This window comes from Orbicella faveolata, unplaced genomic scaffold (assembly GCF_042242905.1).
Source record: "Orbicella faveolata isolate gen_17 unplaced genomic scaffold, um_ofav_v1 contig_26, whole genome shotgun sequence".
Lineage (NCBI taxonomy): Eukaryota > Metazoa > Cnidaria > Anthozoa > Scleractinia > Merulinidae > Orbicella > Orbicella faveolata.
The window spans coordinates 14691425-14708186 of record NW_028301554.1 but is presented as its reverse complement, the minus strand read 5'-3'; the positions used below and the strand labels follow the sequence as shown (position 1 = coordinate 14708186).

The 16762-nt window shown below is 39.3% G+C and overlaps 1 protein-coding gene across 1 annotated transcript; it reads right to left on the bottom strand.

The window, feature by feature from the left end:
- Positions 1-2510: 2510 nt before the first annotated feature.
- LOC110062303 (ganglioside GM2 activator-like) lies at positions 2511-8353 on the bottom strand. Its single transcript, XM_020769174.2, has 4 exons — positions 8222-8353; positions 6441-6636; positions 4483-4618; positions 2511-2649 (listed from the first exon to the last, which is right to left on the bottom strand). Exons 1-4 carry the CDS (start codon positions 8319-8321, stop codon positions 2560-2562), a joined length of 522 nt encoding a protein of 173 aa, XP_020624833.2. The 5' UTR covers positions 8322-8353; the 3' UTR covers positions 2511-2559.
- Positions 8354-16762: the final 8409 nt, after the last annotated feature.

Below are 16762 nucleotides of genomic sequence, written 5' to 3'. Positions count from 1 at the left end.
GACGAGACGTCAAAAAGTTCTGAGATTCAAAACTAAACAGTCACCAGAGTCTCTATCCTCATCAGGCATAAGAGGTGCAAAACGTATATTGTTGACAAGGTTTCAGCTCAATAACGTCCTTCGTTTCGAAACCAGTGCATTTTGAACTTCAGGTTTATGGCGGTGCGTGACATAGAGCTACGATCGCGTTTGTCGATATATATCTACTTTATTCGTGATTTTTAGCTCTTTGTGAAGTAAACGTATTAGGAAAAGTTTTTATGTTAATGTACGTTTTTGCAGTAAATATGGTCAGTGGCCTAGATAACCAAAATAAGTTTCAGATGGTTACACTATTTTCCGGCCGCCATATTGGTGTACTACAGAGCTTCGCCAACATGGCGGCTCCACACTGAGCTTTAAATTTGGGTGAAACCTATAGACAAATATCTAAATTTTGGGATAACGCACAGACCTAAAACTTGTAGAAGTTTTTTCCTTTATTTATCTGTTATAAGATCGCATTTTCTTGACTTCATCCATCGAATGGTTTTTGATTTATTTTTTCCCTTGCGCGACAGTCTAAACAATCTATGGCAACCTCGTTCTCAGGGTCTCATGGAAGGCGGCGGGGGTGTTTATGGCAAGTTTTTCTTATTCTAGTTCACGAATTTGTTAGTTCAAGGCAAACAAATTTGTTTTCCCTCGCTTCGTTTCTTGCGAGAGTATGCCGTAGTCAATTCACGGAACTGCCAGGATAGAGCTGCATCGAGTGTATATACTAAGCTTTCGGGACGAATTACTTTTAGAGGCTTTTAGAGGCAAATCCTTATTTGACCTAATGGTAGATCTCTTAATTCTCCACTAACTCAACTAACTCATGGACCTTTTTGCAGAAATCAGCGCGCTGAGCTAGAAAATAAATTTGTGCAGCTTCTATATTCGACTGTCTTGGCTGAAATGTGACGCGGATTGTTTGAGATGATGTGAAAAAGTGAGCTCCGCCGCATCTTATTTTCTTTACATGCGAAAATATTGCAATGATGCACTGCTGATGTAAATCGCGAGAAATCGGAATTTGGGTTAAAAAAAAAGAAAAACGACAAAAATAAAAGAAAGTTAAAGAAAAAAAAGAAAAGAATAATAAAAAAGAGACCCAGACCCCGACCCCGACTCCGACCCGAGTCCGCGTTTTACTGACACCCATTTCTAACAAATAAATTTGCTTGGAAGTAGAAGTTGAGTTAATTCTTCTAGGAAAAACGAACAAATCTAAATTTTCTAGTAGCTAAAAAAATTGTTCTTGGAATGTTTATTTGTTTCTCCTTCATGCCAATCCGTTAATAATTTCAAAAACAGTTTGAAAACGAAACTTTTCGAAAACGATGACGTTACGATTATCATAATATTCCCCTGCTCGAGTTTTACTCAAACACAAATGCAAAATCAAAATGGCCGGTGATTGTTGCGTTCTTAAATTTCTCCAGCGAAGTGTGGTTGGAATACTTTTGGTCTAGCACAGATTATGCACGCCACGTGCGCACTGGCATTGAGGCCTTGTCCACACTACAGCGAAGAAATTTGTCAACGCAGCTTTATTTCTACGGTTAGGCCTCTCGTTCATTCTAATCCGTCACGAAAACGGAGCTTTTCGAAAACGCTCTTCAAGTGGGAGGAATTTAAAAACGCTGGCTTTTCGTTTTCGTATGGACGGAAAACATCTTGAAAACGGAGCTTTTCGAAAAAGATGGCCTCACGGTAATCATGTGATTTCACTGTCCGAGTTTTCCTCAAACACAAATGCAAAATGAACGGTGATTGTTGCGTTTTCAAATTCTCCGGCGTAGTGTGGACGGAAAACATTTGATGCGATTTCAGAATGAAACCCCCGTCTTCAAATTTCTCCGGTGCAGTTTGAACTAAGCCTGCCCCGATTGTGCTCGCGTAAAATTCTGGAACGTTGCTCACCGGAATGCCCAAAAAGTTGCTAAAAACTGCAAAAAGTCCAAAAAGCTGTTACCTAAATGTATGATATTTCATATAAACATTCATTAATGGCTTAATTTCTTTTTCGTTCTTCACGATAGTTGCTAACATTGGTAAAAAAAAAAAAAAAGCTTGTATCTTAGCTTTAAAAGTGCTGTTCACAAATATGGACAAAATTTAAGGATACTCCGTGACAAACGGACCCAAACGCATGGTTCATTTTACGTCTTGCCGAACAATACGCGGGAAGTTAAAACTTCAAACTTCAAAAGGACGATAAACATCGAAGGAATTCGCATAAATTGGCTTTTTCGTGCCTGATATGTGTTCTAATTACCTTTATTTTGTTCAAAAGTTGTTCAGAAAGGCGAAACTTGCGTTAAATTGCTCGAGGTTGCTAGAACCACAGAAAGTTGCTGCAAACGCCAACTCTTGCTCAAAAGTTGTCGAGCACAATATTAATTGCGACAGGCCTAGTTCACCGGGACGAGGCCTGAAACTGATGAAATCAACTAGCTGATCAGTCTCCGACTAAAACACAAACAGAAGCTTTTCATGCTTTTTATTGTGTTTCTCTCTTTACAAGAATATTTTTCAGCTTCGTAACTCCACTTCCGCTTCCAGGCATGAAACACGTCTGTTGTTTCCTTTATCTCTTAGATCCGCTTTAATCTTATATTTACCCTGAAATATAGAGGAATAAACCGTAAATATCTCAAATAAACGAGGGTCTTGTCACGTAGGATTTTTGTCCCACGTCTTCAGGACATACTAGAGTGAAAGTTGGTCAAAGATGCTAAAAAAGACGTAATTCACGGTGGATCCGAATGTGGTACGTCGAATGTTATGTAATGTATCAAACTTGACTTGGACGACTGTAGTTTACCGCATTTCCTGGAGAAGAGAGTTGAAAACGCGCAGAGGAGTATCTTTGACAAACTTTCAGGTGTTTGGAAATATTGTAATTCATTATATGGCTGTGTCTCACAAGGACTGGGAACTACCGAATTCACGAATTTGATAGGCTGAAATCGATATTGACCGTGGTCTAGATTTTCCCATCTAGACCGGCATCTCGACCGATTACGTTTTGCCGTGAAAGAGTTGCAAACTAAATACAAAAAAATTGACTATTTTCTGGAACTATATTAGTTCCAGAAAATATTCATTTTATGGAAGTGCCAAGCCTGATGAGGAAAAAAAGTAAAGAGGACGAGCAAACTTTGGCAGAATGAAGTTCAGCTCATCGCCGTTCGCAAGCAAAATGTCAGCTAGTACAAACCAGTTACATTAAACGAATTAATTTTTTCTTGTTTGCCGTATAACAAAGATCTTATTAACCGAGCTTAGTCGATCTGTATGTGAGAATCTTGACCGAGGTCGGGAGTACAGACCGAACGCAGTGAGGTCTGTACACACGGAAGAGGTCAAGATTCTCACATACAGACCTCCTGCTCGGTTAATAAGAGCTAAATAAAACACTTCTCTGACGATTGATATCTTGTCAATCCAAGCTAAACATGCTAACTCTTTGGAGAACGAGGAGAAATAAAAATCGAAAAAAATCTATGCTTTTTAAGATCAGATATCTAAACGCCATTAAGATTATAATTTCTTTTATCTTAACTTGATGAATTATTAACGAGTTTGAGAAGATATTTTTAATGTCGTCGTTTGAGGATTGTCTTAATTATCTCCAGTAAAAGCCATTTTTGTAGGTGCCGCCACCCCGCCCTCACCCCCTCCTCAAATCCACCAAAAGAATGTTAAGCACATTTGGGCAAGCTCATTCCCAAGGCTTTACCCTTGAAGTTTGGAGAAGGTTTGGAAACGGGAACGACGAGATTCTCACCATCTACCCTCACAAAAGTAGGTGCTCCCCGGTTTTTTTCTTTCCCTCTTTCAATCAGTAACGATTTAGAAATACATATACAAGTGGAAAGAAGCAACAAGAACCGGCGTTACGGTGTCACCATGACGTCATTGTTCAGGTGTTTCTGCGAGTCCTGTTTACGAATAAAACAATGAAGCAAGGCTGATTACACCTCAAAACTCGACAAGGACATGATAGAATCCGATATGAAAGACAAGAATTGCAACCTTGGACAGCTGTTTCGACCTGGTTGGGTCTCGTCAGCACGGTGTAGCAGCAAAAAAATGAACAACCGGCTTGAGGGCCAGTTATCTACTAAATGGGCATGGTATTCTGTTTATGAAGTCCGCTAAATTTGTATAACAAATAAAAAACTTCATTTTATAAATACTTTCGTACGGTTGTACCACGATTGATAATATTGATGTAATTAAATAAAACAAGACCTGCTGATCTCCAAAAGGTCGTGAGTCCAGTTAAAAAAAATATAGACATGTATCATGTATACGTCAGTAAACTTCTATTAGTAAACGATTTTCTTTTTGTTTTTTTTTTTGGAGTGGGGGGGGGGGGGGGTTTAAGAAAATTCTAAAACACAAACGGAGATCTATTTTTGCCACCTTAATACTTAAATTCTTACTTACATTCTTGATGAATGATGGAATGCTGACGTTAGGCAGTTTGTGAGTTTGATGTTTGACTACGTACTCTCCATTTTTCAGAGGACATTGTGCTCCTTCAAGCAACTTCACCATCTCATCACATCCAATGTCCCGATTGCTTCAGTGAAAAGAAAATGAAAAAATATTTCCACTGATTAACAAATTGACGTTAGTTTTTTTTATGTGTCTTTCCTCTCATTGATGATAAATTGCGTCATAACATTGTCAAAGTGGCTTTGGAACCACGAGCCGCAGGCGAGTGGTTCCGCAGTAAACTTTGACAATGTTTTGACGAAATTCATCATCAACAAGAGGATAGACGCATAAAAAACTGACGTCAATTTGTTTTTTACAGTAACAAGACCTCAAAATGATCAAATGCCGGTCATAAATGAGGGAAAAAGACGCCGTAAACTTGCCGTAAACAAAGATAAGTGAATTTTATTCAAAATGACGCGAACATTGTCAATAGATTTTCTCGCTTTTTGATTGGCTACTTTAAAAAGTCAATGAAATTTCATTGGTTAAAAAATTGACAGTTGGACAGCTGAAAGTTGAACTTGAAAGCTTGCATAAATTAAAATTTTATCCGCCTGTACTCTTACTGATGATAAAAATGAGCCAATCAGCGCGAGAGAAATTGGACAGTTATTGTAAAAACAATTATGGACATCTCTATCGCAAACACAGTTGAACCTCGTTTTCTCGTACTGCCCGCTGTCTCGAGTTAAACTTTATTTTCCGTTGGATACCCTTTCTCAGTCATTTATTAGTGCCTTGGAAATAGCGAGGTAGAACTGCACATCCACCAAGGGGTATCGTAGTTAAAATTGAAGGCATCCGGTGTTCCCTTCAGTGTGTGATATAGCCTAGAGTGTATGCCATTCTTCATTACAGTCGGGAATGAAGTGTTCATTCCCAGATCTCTTGTGGGCTTTATCCGCAAGGGATCTGGGAATTTGATTAGTATTTTGTTCTTCATAATAAGGCAAACGAGCACTAGAGGGCATTACGGAAGATCCCACACTAGCTGCATAGGCATCCTTTAAGGACCTACAAAATCTTATACATATTTTTTAAAACTATATTTTATGTGCCACTCATGATTTAGAGGGTCACGAATGACTTTTTGACTATCGCAAATTTGAAACAATTTAAAATCTGTAATTTCATAACTCAACTTAGCTCTACTTAGTCCTACTCTATTTTAGCCAATTTTGATATTTGTAAATAAGTTGTTTTACCTTAGCCGTCTTTATATTTTATGTTTCCTTGTTTCCCTTATTCGTTCGTTCACCCGCGCAAATAGAAACTAAATTGCGTGCTAACATCAGTATTTGCCATCAACTGCTATCTTCTAGTATCCGACCGTTTAACGAGGGTTCAGATGGGGTTAACTGTCAAATGGCCAAAAAAATAACCGTCAACCGTCAAAAGCGCAATATTTTTACCGTCAACCGTCACATGAGCAAGCCAGTATCAACCGTCAAATGTCTCAGTATCCTTAATTAAGAACTAAACGATTGACTTAAATGGGGTCAAATTATGCTGTTTATAAATAACCGTTTTACTATATCACAAAACAAATTAATGTGCAAGTCCTTTCAAAAACTCTTAAACTCGGGAGCAAACGATTAATACGTCCAGCGGTAACAAAGGTAATGTGATTACTTTAATTAGACACTAATTTGAAATATGGACAAAATTGTATCCTTATATGAAAAATTTCAGCCAAATTTGCGCTTTAATTTCGTGTTATAAACGCCATTCCGAAAAATTAACCGTCAACCGTCAAATGACCTAAAATGTAATCGTCAACCGTCAAAACGGCTAATTTTTATCCGTCAACCGTCAAAGGGACCCTCCATTGAGACCCTCTTTAACGAGGAATCTAATTCATGCAATGTAAAATAAAGTTTGAACTGAGGTATACAACTTACCACTGTCCAAAACAAGGCACTCTTATCCATGTCCCCCACCATCCTGATCTCCACAAGGTCACGTCCAGTTCGTACCGCGTGCCTGCCGCACCAGCTACTGTAAACCTTCCACTGAACGTGACTTCTGCACCTGCCTTGACAACCACAGGGTTTGGCTTGAGTTGTATGTCATTGATCTCTACAGGAGAACTCCTATCTATAAAGGAGAGGACAAAACGGTTTTAAAACGATATTAGAATAAACAAAGTAACGAAATCCTAGTTCGGAACACATTTAGGCAATAAATTTTTGGAGCGCTAGCACAGGAAATTACGAAAATTACAAATCTATTCAAAGTGTTCTTCGTTTAAATATCTTTCGTACATTATGCTGAAAAGCTTCGTAAATCTTAGTCTAAATAAATTGTTTTGTAATGTGTTGTCACAGCAATGGTTCACCTGGTTTTTATGCTAAAGAAAGGCTACTTTCCGTTTTCTTTAACATTATTATGAGCAGAAGTGCTTCATAGACTTCCGCAGTTATGACCTATTGTGTGGATTATATGGCTAACTCCGCGAGTGGGCAAAGTGAACCGAATACTGGATGTGTTTGGCTGCCCAAGGGGGCAAGATGGGCTTACCTTACCCGCTAAGGATTGCTCGCTGTGCCCCACAAGGAAATGTTTGTTACATGATAAATACTTTATTGACCAAGCTTGTACGCTCAGGATGGCAGGCTATTCGGGCATTGCTCTTATTTGCGCGATTATGGAAGGTCCTTATATGAACAAGCAAACAAAGACCTTGGCCAACATCCGGCCTTATTATATAACGAAGCTAGTTCAGAGGGCCAATAACTTACAGCAGCCAATCAGATTGCTCTATTGCGAGTCCTTGTATTCTACTGATCGGGCACTTTCCTGAATGATCCCGCGTAGTTTTCTTGTGGTTTTGTGTCTTACTTTTCTAAAGCATGAGACTGGTAAATATTCACGTAAAAGATTTCTTTTGACATAATGCATATCTTCCACGACCTTACACTTGGTCTGTGCCCATCCACATTTGTTTAGTTTTAGCTAGTAACAAACAGAAAGTACACGGGCAGTAGCCCAGTTCCTTTTTGTATTCAGACTTATACTTCTCAGTTGAACCGTTAATGTCTACCCTCACCGGGAAGATCACACTTTACACGAACCACTAATACTCTTGGGTTCAAAAAATTATAATATCTGGCTTTCTTGCACAACTAATAGTACAAATAAAGAGACAGCGCTCCGTCTTGTTAATTTAGCTCACATCATCTACAAGGCATGTAAAAGAATTGCAGAGCTTTTCATTTACTGCAGTCGTTTCGAAACTAAAATTAAGACAATTCCATCCTTTTCACAGCCTAATAGGTTCCTATATCATGCATTTGTCGATTAGGTATGTTCTAGGGTTTGTCGATCTCGCATTCACAGAAGACTGTCTGAATCCGACAGTAGGAATGAGTAAGCGATCATTTGGCACAAATTTAGTGGAACTGGATTGAATTTTCAAACACATTCAACTGGATTTGGTTTTGTGTTAAACAGTGACGAAAAATGTAATGCAAAAACTGATTTAAAAACGATGAAAAGTAGCATAGAAATTTATTTCTGGTGTCTTAACACCTTAGAAAAATGAAAATCGGCGGTGCTTCGTCGTCCACGTCACTAAATTTAGAGCTCTGATTAGGACGTCTTGCTTTCAATTTTGTGAAAGTTTATAAATTTATAAATTTGTGCTTCCTAAAGATATTAACAAAGAAAAATGCTTACATACCACAATTTTTCCATTTCAGCGCATCAACAGCAAAAGCGAAAATAATAAGGACGAAAATCTGTTTGAAGGCCATGTTCGCTCTAGTGTCGAAGAAGCACATTGGAACAAATTGCTGCAACTAGATGCTATATAACATCTATACCACGTTTTTCAACAAAAAGAAACAAAAGATGTACAAACACGAACAAAAAAGACTGGTGGTTATTGCTCAACAATAACTCTCTTTCATCACACCTTCCACCTGAGGAAACTTGTTAAACTCATATTGGTCCCTATGAACAAAGCATCGTGTTTCCCCTTGCAATCACACCTTTAAACTATGCTTTAATGTAACGCAAACATGACAGTGAAAATATAGTATCGTTTACGTTTGACTGATCGGTGGTTTGAGTACGCTAGACAAACGGATAGCTCCAAATATAAATACTGAATAATTATTTCGAAAGTTTAAAACACTTTTTAACTTTCAATTAAATTGAAAAAAAAAAATACTAAAAAGAATTAGTCGAGAGCTGTAGTCTTTTTAATACATTTCTTGCTTTTGAGTTACAACGCAACATAATGTCTGCCTAACCTTTTTTATTTAGTAACTTGACATGATATTAAGTCCTTTCATAAACTATTCTTTCGGACACTGCTCTCTCCTTCTACTCGTGTTGCTTCAGCTGTTACGATTCTTCCAAACGTTCGGAAGAGAGTTTCAACATCTCTGCGGACATACTGTGTAAGGTATCTTCTATTCTCTAGAGAACCGAAATAAACCATGGAAAACGTTTTGGTTCTATTTAATACTAAAAAAAACGTCAAACAAAGCGTTACGGGCTAAATTTCAACTGCGACCAGATTAATGGTGCTAGCAAGTTCATTATAATGGCGCCTTTTAATTTATTTCCAGCCAGTTAGCAGTAGAAAAAATTATCTAGATCCAAAGTCAAATTTCTGCTGTGACGGAATGATAATTAACTCGGCAGTACAACGTCGCGTTTATTTTCCATTCATTTTTTTTTCCATTATTCTACATATAAAGTAATGCTGACTGCGTCTCAAATTTCTCTTTTATCGCAAATAGTTTACCAGAAGAAAGAAATTCTTTCTCATCATTGAAAACATCACGATCAGATGACCTAACAACACTCCAACACTTTATTTAATTTAAGAAAAAAAAAAGTAGACTAGATTAGACCAGAGGCTACTCTGGTCGATTCGAAGCCAGGTTTAATTTACAATATTTGCTGGATGGTTCAATGCAGGTGAACCTGTGGTTTAAATTGCTAACTCCCCCAGTTTACGTTAGATGGAAAGAGACGCGTTAACCAAATGCTGAATGTTTGTTTCGGGGAATCTTTCTTTTTGCAATTCATCTTTGATGACCACTGCTTAAGTAAAATATAAACGAAATTGTTAACGAGACACTTCCTATTCAGTGAGTCCGCCAGTCCATTTGAATTTCAAGCTACATCGTTTTAAGCACGTTTAAAATTTAAAAAAAGCGATGAAATTACTTACTATAGTTGCTTTTCGAGAAAAATATGGCGCATTGCTTTATGCGTTTAAAAGTCATATTTGTGTAGCTGGTCAATTATCTTTGAACTAGAGAACAAAAGGAAAAAAATGTATCAAAAAAATGCTTGTTTCAATTCATTTCCTTCTACACTATAAAATAATTCGAACTGAGAAATTAATCTGAGATTAGCATTGGCATTTGAATTTAAGTTCCCAACATTACCATTTTTGCAGGCCGTCGAGTGCACACCTCAAGACAATGTATGCAAAAGTGTGAACCATTAAAATAGGCCATCTGACTCGGCGACAAAAGATGGCTGGTGGCAAATGGAAAATGCGTTTAATTGGTGTAAAAAGAATAAAACCCGTTTAGTAGCTGAAGGTACGAAGGTTATTGCACGAGTAACTTGTTTCGCAGGAGGGGGCCACCTGAGCATAAGTAATCCAGATCTGACCATAGAGGCCGGAGACTCATATATTCCCCAAAGTAACGGGGCACTAATGGAACCAGAAGAAGCTCCCCCTGACCGGATGAAGCCAACAGTGTGTAAATAGGAATGGATGTTTCCCCTGTTCGGCCTGCAGGGAAGTTTTATTTTGGACGTTCAATTTTCGGACACTATTTATCACACTTCGGACAAAAATTTCGGACACTGCGCCGAAACATGTATAGCTAACGTAAATTTACGCCTACGAAACACGTTTTAGACTGAAACATATGTGAAAATGATAGTTTTACTGCTTCTTCGAGGTTTTATACTGTACTGTAAATATTTCTGACGCTTTGAATTTCGGATGCTAAAAAATTTCGGACGGTAACGAGGGCCGTTACTTTCGAAAGTTTACGGCGTTTTAAAATTACATGCATATTACACATTAAACTTGTTTAATAACAATGTCTGATACTTGTTTGTGTGTAGACCCTTTTCAGACAATAGCACTGAATTAAAATGATTCGCCGAGGTTTGTACAAGTTTTGCAGTACGACTGAACAGATGGTCAGCACATCCTCCTCAGTTCAGACGTGCTTCACATCCAACTAGAGTAATTACTGATCTGCTTTTCCTTCTTAAAACACAATAGAAGGAGATAAAGTATATCAACAACTGCTCTGTCAGTTAGAAAACGAGTAGTTTACAACTGAATTCGCCAACGCTATAGACAGTCAAGACTGGTCAAGACTGAACCACAGATGAACAACACTCAATGCCGGTGGTACGCCAACTTTAATGGCGATTAATTCGCCATCTATTCCATACATTAACTACAACAAAAAATCTTTATAGCTTGTATGGGTTCCAACTAGACGCCCAATTTGACGTCCAAATTGATTGACCTTCCCAATTGTAACAAGGGAAGCTAGTTTCAATAGTTCTTATGCATGATTACGCCACACGCTCAAAATCCACCACCAAGCTTCGATTGAGAGAAATTTTTTCCCTCAGGTACCTTCATGCTATTTTTACGAGGGTATTCTTCTCATCTTTGCTGCTTTGGAAATTTGTCCACGATAAATTTACAATTTGCATTTTCAAAGCGAAGCTTGGTGGCGAAATTTGCTTGTCTGATATCAATATGCTCAAGGACTATTTAATTTGGTTGATCTAATACACAGAATTTTCATGAAATGAAATGCTTGTTATATTAATTCGACTTACCATCAGTACCATGTTCATCGTTTTTCCTGCAAACTCAAACGTCACGTTATCTCCCATCAGTAAAAATGGTGCCCGGTATGCCACGTGAGAATAGCCGTTACGCCGCATCCACTTTGCTTTGTGAACAGATTCACTGGCGCTTACATCACGTACAAGGTGTTCGTAAAAACGACTCCGATGAACTGTTCTGTTACACTCTCTCGTAGGGCCCACAGTGCCACCAACACCGAGCGAGCACCGGATCCTAAGAATTAACGCTCGGGCAATCCCAACAGCTCCATCGGATCGAATCTGTCCAGTTCCGCTGTGACAACAGCTCAGGACTACCAGTTTAGCTCCCAGCTGGACTTGAGCAATGTCAGACATAGGTTGGGGAATCATCTTGTTCTGGAGTGTCATTAGTTGTGTGTTGAGGGGCAAGAGTAATTTCTTCCCTTTCCGCATCACCATGAGCAGCAAAATGCATCAGACTCACTGAATGTATACTTTAAAGCACCGCCTTCTTAGCTGCTTCCTGTCCTAACAAAGGCTGAGCATCAACCAGTTGCCCGATCGTTTCTGCTTCTTTTTTCGCGCAAAGCCGTGGTGATAACTTCCCAAGGTATCCCTTGTAATGTACCCAACCAACCTCAGGATCAACCACCGCAGTGCACCACTCTGACTGTGATAGTCTGCAGGACTGTCTTGAATGAGCTTCAGAGCCGCCAAAGAAGGCATAATGTGGATCCTGAAAGTTTCTGATAAAAACGTCCCACTTTCGTCGTGTAACGCTGCAAATGGAACTTTGTACAAAGAGCGATCAGGAACAAAGAAGATATCTGGTTCGTGGAGTAAGTGAACCACAGGGGCGATGATCATCTCGAAACACAAAAGAAGGCTTGGTTTGGATATTAGGTTTTCTTCATCCTCCACCAAAAGTCGACGAGTGGCAACGTTATCTTCTTCAAAGGTTTCGATTGAATAACCTTTAAAGATCAATCTTCGCACTGTTCCTCGGATGAAAAGCAAAAGCTCCTGAAACTCGATGTAAAAAAGTCATCTAAGTCCATGTCTAATTCCGCCATCTACAATGTCTCTGATTGCTTTTATTCTTAGAGACTGAATGATTCCTCTTGCCTTGAGAATCCAAAGATATAAATCTTGAAAAAAGTCAGAAATGTAAGCGATAGTACAGTTCCTTTCGTTTTCCATAGTTCTTTCAATACCATACCATGAAACCAGACTAACGGATATTGGCTTTCCACACTATACTTCGTGGACAATAGGTCAGCTAAGGCTTTGGCCCTTCCCAGCTCAACCACACTAAGAGCTAGACCAGGATACTCCTTAGCAGACAGCAAACCACTGAGCAGCAAGTACGAAGAACAATACACGTCGAAAAATGATATCTTAAATTCATCATAGTCTCCAAGATGATCCCGCGAATCCTCGAATCCTTTAATGCACCCGAGCAGTATCTAAAAGGCTTCATCGATCTTTTTCCCCATAACTTCACGAGCGCAAGATAACAATGGCACATAAACTCTCCTTCGCGATCTCCAATATCTTTGCACATGGAAACTGCCTTCTCGAGGTCCTCCTAAGTTTTGGCGAATTCATTAACGGATATCAAAACAGCTCCTAAGTTTCCCTAACATATGAATACTCCTTGTCTGTCACCATTTTCTATATTGATCACAAGTGCCTCCTCGTAATATTCTTTAGTCTTGACATATTCCTCTTGATGTCGACAAAGAACTCCGAAACTTCCGTAGCATGACGCCTACCCTTCCTTCCAATTTCTATTGTGATCGCAAGTACTTTTTCAAGATGCTCTTTTGCCTTGACACATTCACCAAGCGAGATAAACACAGCTCGTATAGGTTTAAGAAATCTGCCATTTCTCCTTGCCTGTCGCCAACTTGTTGCCTAATCAAAAGCGCCTTTTTGTGACATTCTTTAGCCTTGGCATGTCCATCAAGAGATCGAAACAGACTTCCTAGCCTCCCGTAATCGTTTGTCTCGTCTTCTCTATCGCCAATTTCTCTTCTGATCAAAAGCACTTTCTCAAGATATTCTTGAGCCTTGACATATTCACCAAGGTGGACTTCAACACAGGTTTCCGTAATGCTTCCTCTTTTCTGTCTCCAATTTCTTGGAGTATCGAAATTGCTCTTTCAAGGCATTCTTTACCCTCAACAAGTTGACACAGACGAAAAAATGCCGTCTCTAGATTTCAGTGCATCTGGCTTCTCGTTCTCTGTCACCAACTTCAATTCTGATCGCAAGTGTTTTCTCAAAATCAGATATTCTTTCATAGTCTTGGAATGTTCTTCCAGTGATTCCAGAGCAAAATCCTAGTTTCTCATAACATGTGGCTTCACCTTGTCTGTCACAATTTTCTATGCTAATTTCAAGAGCTGTCTCAAAATATTCTTCAGCTTTGACATGTTCATCAGTCGATTGAAAAACATTTCAGATATAAACGCAGTCTTTCGCTTGTTCTATTGTGTCACCAGTCTCTATTCATATCGTAAGTGCTTTCTCCAAACATTCTACAGCCTTGGCCCAGTCGCCCCGATTGTAATACACAGCTCCTAGCATTTCCCAAGATGACGCCCACCCTCGTTTTTCACCATCTTCTATCCTGAACTAAAGTTCTTTCTTTACACATTCATCAGCTTTGTCATATTCAGCAAGAAAGAAAAATAAATTTCCTAGAACATTATAAGCTTCGGCTTGCCCCACTCTGTCGCCAATTACTTTTATCATTGCAAGCGCTTTGTCAAGAAATTCTGCAGCCTTTGCATACTCTCCAAGAGAGCAAAAAAGATTTCCTAGGAATCCCTAACATCGGGATTGTCCCCCTCTGTTACCTGTTTCGTTCACGATAACAAGTGCTTTCTCAAGGTTTTCTTTACCCTTGGCATATTTACCTAGAGAGAAAAACTCAGCTCCTAGGTTTCCATAACAACAGCCTTCTTCATTCCTATTTCCTTGTTGATGGCAAGTGCTCTCTCGATATATTCTGTAGCTTTGGCATACTTACCAAGTGATCTAAACACAATTCCTAGATTTGCACAATCTTCCGCTTCCCCTTGCTTGTCGCCAATTTCTATTCTGATCGCAAGTGCTTTTTCAGTGTATTCGTTGGCCTTGTCATAGTCACCGAGAGCTTCAAATACAGTTCCTAGGGTTCCGTAATCTACAGCTTCTCCTCGTCTAGCGCCAATTTCCATTCTAATGGCAATTTCCATTCTAACGGCAATCGAACATAAATCACAGGGTAAACTACAATTTCGATCATGGACGCCGGGTTTAAAATACTGTATTAGGTGTAAATGCTGGTTTCATTTGTTGGTTGTCCTGTGTAATTGGAACAGTCCGTCCCTTCCAGCGTTTAGGACACGTGATCTGACCGAGTCTCGGCGCTGCACGTTTCCGTTGATTACGTTGCTATTTCGCTTATGTATGGTCGAAGGAACACTAACAGGACTGTCATTTTGAAAAGGAACTTACGGAGAAACAAAGGGATCGAACATCACAAACACTCGTGAATTAAGTTTACGGTAACATAGATTTTCGTATTGTAAACAGGACAGTGTCGAGCGTTTCCCTCGTTGATCTAGACGAATAAACGGGCCAGCAGATTATCCTTGTTTATTTTTGTGTGACTCACTTCAGGGCAGCGTCGGCAGGAAGCATTCATTATATTTAACATTTACAGCAGTAAACCAGTTAAGCGGTTACTGCAACCTTTCGACCACGAATAGTTTTGATTTTAATTATCAAAAGCAAAATGACCTGAGAACTAAACTAAGCAAACTAAAATGAAAATCATCTAATTGGAGAATCTCAAATAAATGTACCTATACACTCCCTGTAGGATCAAAATCATTGAAAATACAAACAATAAATTTGTAAAAAAGAAAATACCACCAAACGATAGATTGAGCTAACGCACTTTCTTTATGACCAAAATGAAACCGAAAAAACAGACACTTAGCAGGCAAAGTTGCAAATAAACTAACAAGCCTTCCATTTCTGTTTCGTGGAATCATGTCGAAAGGAAGCTCAACAGACGGATAGTTATGTCAGTCATGTACCAGACTAAATACATATTCATACGATTTCGCATCAGTTCTCTATTACCTTTTGCTAATTTCAGTTTTTATGCAAACGAGGGCCATGCAGACAGTATTACGAAGGGATTGACTTGTCAGCCTTCGCTTAATCATCGGCCTCTCGCTTTGTTAGCTAGAGGAGCTTAGAGGGCATCTTCGAGCGGCGAAACCATCAGTGCAAACCAAAATACCAAGGATTGAAGGAAGTATAATTGGAAAGGCCTTTTGGCTGTTTTAGGCAGTTTGACGGAGGGAGTGAGAGCGAAAGAGATACTTACCAAGGCGAAGTTCAACCAGTTTCTATCGAAACACTTGGGTGTTACTCCGTTTTCTCGAGAAATGACAGAAATACCTGTCGGGATTTCTGGGTTTTTTTTTTTATGAATACCAGTCTCTTTCAATGGGTCATGTTGATTTTATCTGAGTTTTAGTAGGACCAAGCAAGAGAGGGTGCTTTTTCGCCCTTTACTCTACCTTGTTTTTGTCAAATTTCTCTTCTTGTTTCTATAGTATACCTAGAGAAATATTCAATTAACCCTTGACTTTTTTTACGAGATTAAGGTGGAGAAAGGGAGGGGGAAGATGCGTGTACATCTAATCAACCGAAAGTGAACAAAACAAAACAGAAAAAGAAATACAAGAAATACAAGTACATGTATGATCACTTATCGCTGACACAGCCAGCTTGTTCACTGGTGCACATTCATAAAAATATTGAGAAAAATAAACAAGCGTGGCCCGAGTGGCCTATATCAACTGCTTATTAATTCAGCTTGCTCCAGCTGTACTGGGGAATATTGGCCCTCGGTCGAATCGCCACGACCTGGGCCCCAATACGTCCCTTGCGCTCGGTTGGCAAGAGTTAGTATTTTCTGCAAAAAAATTTATTACCTTTTCGAGGCTTTTCACTGGTTCCTATGCAAACTGATTTACATTGGTAATTAATACCCCGGGGGTTATGCAAATGACAATAGAATTTACACATCTTCCGCCCCATACTCGAGGCCGCGAAAGCGAAGAGGTTGGCGACCCACCCTCCCACCTAACGAGTTAGTCGGGCTTGATCTAGCTAGCTGTCCACTTCTATTTTCGCCTGGTCTTCGGCTTGTCTAAGGCCAGAGCGAATCAGCACAATTTTTACTCACCACTGATGTTTACGAGTAAGTCTCTCTCTCCTTGAAATAAAACACCATTTCTGGGACGACCAACACTGAAAACTCGAAAATTCTCTGAACAGGAAGTTTTCGAACAACAGTCGATCTCAGACCACGCGCCAG

Bases quoted from the DNA above. Each gene is read 5' to 3' on its own strand.
- LOC110062303 (XM_020769174.2), bottom strand. From the start codon at position 8,321: ATGTGCTTCTTCGACACTAGAGCGAACATGGCCTTCAAACAGATTTTC. The intron at 6,637-8,221 runs GTATGTAAGCAT...TCTCCTTTATAG, and splicing joins GCTGAAATGGAAAAATTGTG to ATAGGAGTTCTCCTGTAGAG. The intron at 2,650-4,482 runs GTAAGTAAGAAT...TCTATATTTCAG, and splicing joins TTCCATCATTCATCAAGAAT to GGTAAATATAAGATTAAAGC.